Source organism: Nematolebias whitei, chromosome 3 (genome assembly GCF_014905685.2).
Source record: "Nematolebias whitei isolate Nwh7 chromosome 3, NemWhi1, whole genome shotgun sequence".
Lineage (NCBI taxonomy): Eukaryota > Metazoa > Chordata > Actinopteri > Cyprinodontiformes > Rivulidae > Nematolebias > Nematolebias whitei.
The window spans coordinates 10681267-10688465 of record NC_056500.1 but is presented as its reverse complement, the minus strand read 5'-3'; the positions used below and the strand labels follow the sequence as shown (position 1 = coordinate 10688465).

Here is a 7199-nt window from a genome sequence, read left to right as displayed (position 1 = left end):
TTTTGTTTTTTATCGTGGCCCTAAAGCTCCGTCATATTTGTGGATATCTGGCACGTTTATTTTTTCTTTTCAGCGTTTTAGACTTTATTTAAATCTAATTTGTTGTTTTTTTCCTTCCACCATTCTAGACCAGGGGTGCCCAAAGGGGGGCCCGCGGGTCAAAGTAGGCCCGCCAAGCCATTTGGGTTGCAGTCCTCATTAGATTAAAATTTCCTTTGAAAAATCAATGCGTTTTCACTCAGTCATTCCACTGACTTTAATGTTAGATGGAAAAGTTGGCCCATTGACTATCGTATAAATGGGACTATTTATTTATGTTCAAATTAATGTTGCTGTTAAATTGTGTTGCTGTAGGACATGCATTTTTTGACATATTGCACTACATAAAACTACTGAAATGCCAAAATTTCAATGTTTGTTTTAATTTCTTATATACGACTGACGTACTTGTTATATTTTGGATTCTGTAATGCTCTTTATACAGAATGGGAGGTTAAGTACCAGTCTAAATAAAGGTTGAATGAAAAATAACTGTAATGGACTTTACTTAAATATGTATTTGCATTTCGTGCATTATATTATTGCATTTGGCCCGAGTCCTCTGATAGATTTTAAATTTGGCCCTCTTAGAGAAAAAGTTTGGACACCCCTGTTCTAGACTTTATTTTTATTTAAATGGAATTTGTTCCACGCGCGAACCGGATTACCATTATTTTGAAAGTCTCAACCGGAAGTGGGCTCCGAGGCCTCCTACTTGACAGTCCGTGTACTTTTCGCTACGCAGGGAGGAGTCGGACATTTGTTTCTGTGTTAAAGTGACATATTTACAGCTTTATCTGTAATTTTACAACATGTTTTGCGACGCGTGTCCATCTCGTAGGCCGCGCGTGCCGTCAATGTGAAGCTATCGACAGATTATCAGATAATTTTAATCAAAACGGATCGAAGGAAACAGGAAGGCGGAACAAGTAAGTTCGGGGAAAGTGCCTTTGAACTCTGCGGCGTCGTCCCCGTTTGAAGAGCTTTCTCGAATGAAATAAAACGACGCTGTTGTTTTTAAATGTAGTTTTATTGAACAGGTTAAATAACTGTGGATAACGCAGGTGTGTCGCGTTTTGTTCGGGTGCAGTTTTAAGCTGTTTGGGAGCAACAAGTCCCGTCGAGTTAGCTGTTGTGTTGGCGTCACGGCTACACTAAACTTCGTGTTGTCGAATCTCCGGCCAGAATGAGCTAAAAACGATTAAAACCCGAGTTAATATGAAGGAACGAGAGGAGGAGGTTCTACATGGAAGTCTATATAAACTCAGTTCAGCGCTGTATTGGAAACTTCCGGTTTTACTTGATTGATTTGACTTTAATGGCGGAATTAGCGCCAGAAATAGGAAATGACTCATTCGGACACCATTTTTCATCTTTAACGTGGAAGTGGAAATACTGTATCTGCATCGTTGGTAACGTTCAAACATGAATTTAATAGTGATCTATGACCCTACATGCAGTGGTAGTAGCAGAGAGTCATCCTCAACACATACTTTGATAGTCATTGCACAATGCATTTGCCTAAATCTATAGTATTAATTGCTGAGTACACTGATTATCTGATATTTTTTTTTAAATTGGACTTTAATGAAATGTTCAAAAAGTAATCGGTGTATCAACATTCATTGGCTAACTTTTGGAGCAGTTTAATTCAAAGTGGCTGCCACAGCTAATCGTCGTAGCTCAGTTTTAAATATTCAGTTAAAACCTGGTGTGGTAGTAGTTGAGGGTTGTTCGCAACACAGAGTCCGAGTGTCATCTTGTCATGACGATAATGTCGAGGTTTCTTTATCTTAACATACCTCTTTAAAAGCCGATGATGTTATCCTGTTTATTTAAGCAAAGAAGGTAACAGTAATATATAGACTAAATTGGCACAGATGTGTATTTTTATTTTATATAAATACTGGAAGATTTGTATTTGTCTGAAATTCATTTGCTAAGAAAAGTCATCCATATCTTTTAAATAGTTAATAGAAAAAAAGTGATTTTTTTTTTTTTTTTGTCAGCAATATTTACATTTGTCATTATTGTTTTACATTTAATTAAAAACGAACAAACAGTTCCTAATTATAGCCTTACTATTCTGCAAAACATAAGCGTAAATATTAAAGCCAAGCTTGACAGGAAATGTGCACGTTGGTGCAAATGCATATTCATCAACCAAATTTAACCTTTTTCCTCTCTTCTTTGCAGGGTTACAGAATCCCAGACTGGTTTCAGACAAATACGAAAGACTTCCATAACGACGTCACCATAGTTTTTTGTTTTTTTTTACATTACCCTTTAACTGCTTCAATTTCATCAGTGAATAATTCACCAAAGGCGTTCAAATAAATCACCCACCACCATCACATGCGACCATGTCCACGGCCCTGAAACAAGTCTTCAACAAAGACAGAACATTTCGACCCAAGCGCAAGTTCGAGCCGGGGACGCAGCGCTTCGAGCTGCACAAGAAGGCGCAGGCGTCCCTGAACGCAGGCCTAGACCTGAAGCAGGCTGTGCAGCTGCCCCACGGTGAGGACCTCAACGACTGGGTGGCGGTCCATGTGGTCGACTTCTTTAACCGCATCAACCTCATCTACGGCACCATCAGTGACTCGTGCACCGATCAGACCTGCCCCGTCATGTCCGGTGGGCCCAAGTACGAATACCGCTGGCAAGACGAGCACAAGTACAAGAGACCAACTGCCCTGCCTGCGCCCAAATACATGAGCCTGCTTATGGACTGGATCGAGGTACAAATCAACAATGAGAACATCTTCCCCACTAATGTTGGTAAGTAATGAGGTTAGCTACAAATCAGCCAGTTCAAAGTACTGGACACCATTGCTCTAGATACAGTAAGTTAGCCATCATGTTGAAGAAAATGTCCTGCTGTATTTCATTTCTGTTCATTCCTGGTACGTCTGGTCCAAGCTTCATGACCATTTATTTTCTAATTTTAGTCTTCCAAATTGATATTTTTTTTAATATATGTTTATATATGGTTTTATATATAACATTTGACTCAGCAGGTTATGCTAAATGCCATTCCTGCATTCAGCACATCAGTGAGCTAAAATTTCCCAATTGTGTCCATGGGGTGGACTTTTCTGTCCCTATGAGACTATCGGTTCTGCAGACAAGGTGTTAAGATTAAGGCGTTGACTTGTCCCATAACTGCAACTAAGTAAAAACTTAGAATGAATCATCATTTCAAATAGTTAAACTCGCACAGAATAAGCCAATCCACTGAACTGAACTTAATCACAACTCGGTCTTTGTCAAAAGTCTGCAGACTTTCAGGTTTTGAATAAAATCAATAATTAATAGGTTTGTATTTTATATGGGTGGATGCCTCAATAGGTGTCTGAAACTAGATTAGATCTTGAAATTATGAACAGAAAACAATCATGAAGAAACGATTTGCTTTAAAACAAAAATGGATTTGTGAACGTTTATGGAGCCTGATTAAAAATATGTAAAGGGGAGGAGAGTGAGGGTTGTTGAAATAGTTTTAAGGATCAAAATACACAAAGTCAGCTGTTTTTTCTTGGTTAATAACTGACTGAAATAAGTAATCTTTAGCCCAATTCACTGGGATTGAGTCGCACAGGAAATCTAAAAAAAGGAGGCACACAATGTCACAAAGAGAATAGAGGCATTCAAAATGTGAAGTGTTTGTCAGAATTTCTGCAAGGCCACATTCATCAGACTATCTGCCGTGTTTTACATTGCAAACATCACAGATTGGGATAATCTGCGTCAGTGGCCTTCTTGGTCGGATATTATCTCTGTGCATGTATGTATGTCCCGTGCTGTGGCTCAGCAGCTGACTTAACAACAGAAACATCCAACCAGTGGATTAAAAAAATGGGTCACACCATGCACAGTGCTCCATGATTAGAAACAGCCTCTGGTCTGCTCGTGCTCTTGAACTAATTCCTCAAATATTAATTTGGTCAAAGCAAAATGACGCATTAAATTAATATCTTGCTCAGAGCTGAGGTTTATCCTGCAGATCAAGTCATGGTGATTTTCATGAGGCGAACTAGCTACATCCTTTAGCCAGCTGGTGTCTAATCTGTGGGGCCTGAGAGGAAAGATTAACTGAACAGTTGACCTGACTTTATGTGAAATACATCATATTAAATGCATTTTCTTCTGTGGTGCAAATAGTGAGAGAGTCTCATGGATTGACTGCAGCGCTCTCTCTGTCTGCTCGACTCCCAGGTACTCCCTTCCCTAAGTGCTTCATGCAGGTGGCTAAGAAGATTTTGTCACGTCTGTTCCGGGTGTTTGTCCACGTCTACATCCACCACTTTGACCGTGTCACCCAGATGGGTGCGGAGGCTCACGTCAACACCTGCTACAAGCATTTCTATTACTTTGTCACCGAGTTCAACTTGACGGACCACAAAGAGCTGGAGCCTCTGGTGAGTCCAACAGATAGAAAGTCACAAGTGTAGAAGTGTAAATGTTGAAACTATGAATCAAGGTAGAACTAGAGAAAATAAAAATGCAGTGTTGGTGAGATTTGATGAAGTTGAAATAGTTTTTAAAGCTAAAAGGTAAAAAAAAATGCTAGCTAAAAGCTAATTCTAGCTTAATTCTAGCTGAAAGCTAAGTAAGCAACAAAACGCCAAAGGCTAAAAGTATCTAAATGTTAGCTAAATACAGCTTATAGCTAAAATGAATAAAAATGCTAGCTTAAACTAAAAGTAGCATATCACTAGCTAACTGTAAAAAGTAAAAGAAGTAAACTCTGGTTGTAAAAAGCAAAACTAGCTAAAAGCTAATTGTAGCTTAATGCTAGCTGAAAGCTAAAAGTAACTAAACTAAAGCTAAAAGTAGCAACATGTTGGCTAAATCCAGCTTAAAGCTAAAATGAACTAAAATGCTAGCTTAAGCTAAAAGTAACTAACTGTAAAAAGTAAAAGAAGTAAACTCTGGTTGTAAAAAGCAAAACTAGCTAAAAGCTAAAAATGGTCAATTCAAGCTTAAAACTTAAAGTAATAAATGCTAGCCTAGAACTTTAAGTAGAAAAAAATGTTAGCTAAAACTGGATAAAAAGTTAAATTTGAGCTAAAATGTGCCTGAAAACTCAAGTTGCAAATCTCTAATTCTAAATTTAGTTAAATTAAATACTTGCTCAAAGTAGCAAAAGGGTGGCCTAAAGGTAAAAGTAGCTAAATGTTAGCCAAATGCATAAAAAGTCTTAACAAAACTATAAAGTTTTACCTAAAATTAGCAAAAGTTATCATAAAAAGCTGATTGGTAGCTTAAAAAGGAAAAAGTGCAATATTATTCTGAAGAAGTTTTTGCATTATTTTAAATCATGTTAAATTTTACACATTGATACTCTACAGTTCATAAACATTTATTTATTTTTAGTTCATCTGACCTAGATTAAGTTTTGTTGAGGAAATTTAGCAATGTTTTTAAACAGCAGAAGGATGTCAGTGTTCCTAGTGGTCAAAGAGCAACACTGTTTCTTAACACCTTTAAAAATATATATATTTGTATGTTAAAAGCATACTTATTCTGCCCACCTTCATTTGCACTCATCTGTTAAATTACTACAAATAAATAGTTGCTGCTGGTCTTAAAAAAGTAAACTTGTCACTTTTAAATAAATTTGACACCTTGTTGACTCCTGCTGTTAGGCATGAAAAACAAAATCTGCATTCTGCAAACTAGCTTTTGGCTAATAATAATAAACGCATGGAAATTTCCACCCATGCAGGTAAACAAAGGAGCCTTCTAGGACTTTATTTCATGTTTGTTTCCAAAGCAAACAGACATTTCCACTGATGTGATTTAGTCTGCATTGTCACAATAATTAAAAAGCTAAATTGTATTTTATGTGATCATTTTGAACTTTATATTCTTGCTCATCCTTCCAGTTGATGGGTGCACTGCTGTGTGGCTTGTTAATGCCTTCTCCTCCCTCTGAGGGATTTATGAATCTTATGTCATGTTTGAATGTTGCGTGTTTGATATTTCTCTGATCTGAAAGTAGTTCTCTGGTTGATCTGTAAACTCTGTTTTGACCTTTTCTTTGACCCATTTTTTATGTTGTGATTAGTCATTTTCTTGTCGTGTGATTAGCGAAGCTGTAAACAGCTCTACTCTCTTTGTTTTTGTCTGATTGCTTTATTTTTTCTAAAAACTGCTCTTTTTCCATTAGTTAAGATGTGTCTACAACAGAGTTAACAATTCCAGGCCTATAATACTAATCATCTGTGCCGTGTTCCTGTGTTTGTGTGGTAAACAGAAAGAGATGACTGCTCGAATGTGCCACTGAGGGATCCGCGGACACATCGGATGAACGCTTCCGTCCATCTTCAAGACTGAATCCGAGTGCAAAGAGCAAACAAATTCAGAGTCTATTTTTATATTTAAGTACTGTAATCTATTTTAGCCACATACTGTAGGTTTTAACCAAGAACATTGAAGAGTGAGGCGTTCTGTTTCTTTTTAAAAAAAAGTCCATTCAGACTTGTCATTGGAGCACAGTATTAAGAGAGGTGTATGTGTGTGTTCATGTTTTTCTATTTTATTTGAATCGCAATCATTCCTGGATGCAATCAACTTTCTCTTGACTTAAAATGATCTCAAATTAGATTTTCTTACTGTAAGTTTATAAAATCGCTCTGTTGTAACATTAAAGTGATCTCTTCTGTTTAATTTCAGTTCATTAGTATTTAAATAAAAACTGACTGGTTTTAAGTAATGCAGATTATTATTATTAGTTTTCTTCTAGCACGTTGAATTATAGGCTACTTATTCGCAAACATAAATATATTGTTTTTATCGTGTGAGCTCGTTTAAAAAAACGATGCCGGTGACTCAGACGTGATCAAGGCCGTCTCGCGTTACACTCTGGGCCTCCGTCCACCCGGTATCTTCTCAGATGGCAAACCTGCTGGTGTTTGTTGCAGATACGCTTGGCAGGTGAAGGTTACGCCTCGCGCATCAACGCTCATGTTCAAAGGAAACTTGGACACAAACTCCCACCAGGTGGCGTCAGGCACCAAAAGCTGCATGTGTTGAGAAAATCCTGTTATCCTACATTTAACTGCTGCAGCTCTTGCGAAATCTGCCCAGTGGAGCAGTTATAGTCGTGAACCTGATTTGGTCTGAGCCGCTTACGTAAGAAACAGGCCAGACTG

At 37.6% G+C, this 7199-nt stretch overlaps 1 protein-coding gene across 1 annotated transcript; it reads left to right on the top strand.

The window, feature by feature from the left end:
• The first annotated feature begins 741 nt into the window (after positions 1 to 741).
• mob3a (MOB kinase activator 3A) lies at positions 742 to 6656 on the top strand. Its single transcript, XM_037674519.1, has 4 exons — positions 742 to 968; positions 2236 to 2820; positions 4258 to 4460; positions 6302 to 6656. Exons 2-4 carry the CDS (start codon positions 2403 to 2405, stop codon positions 6329 to 6331), a joined length of 651 nt encoding a protein of 216 aa, XP_037530447.1. The 5' UTR covers positions 742 to 968; positions 2236 to 2402; the 3' UTR covers positions 6332 to 6656.
• The last annotated feature ends 543 nt before the right edge of the window (positions 6657 to 7199 follow it).

Coding starts and splice junctions, on each gene's coding strand:
- mob3a (XM_037674519.1), top strand. CDS start 2,403: ATGTCCACGGCCCTGAAACAAGTCTTCAACAAAGACAGAACATTTCGA. Junction 2,821..4,257: donor CATCTTCCCCACTAATGTTG/GTAAGTAATGAG, acceptor CTCGACTCCCAG/GTACTCCCTTCCCTAAGTGC. Junction 4,461..6,301: donor ACAAAGAGCTGGAGCCTCTG/GTGAGTCCAACA, acceptor TGTGGTAAACAG/AAAGAGATGACTGCTCGAAT.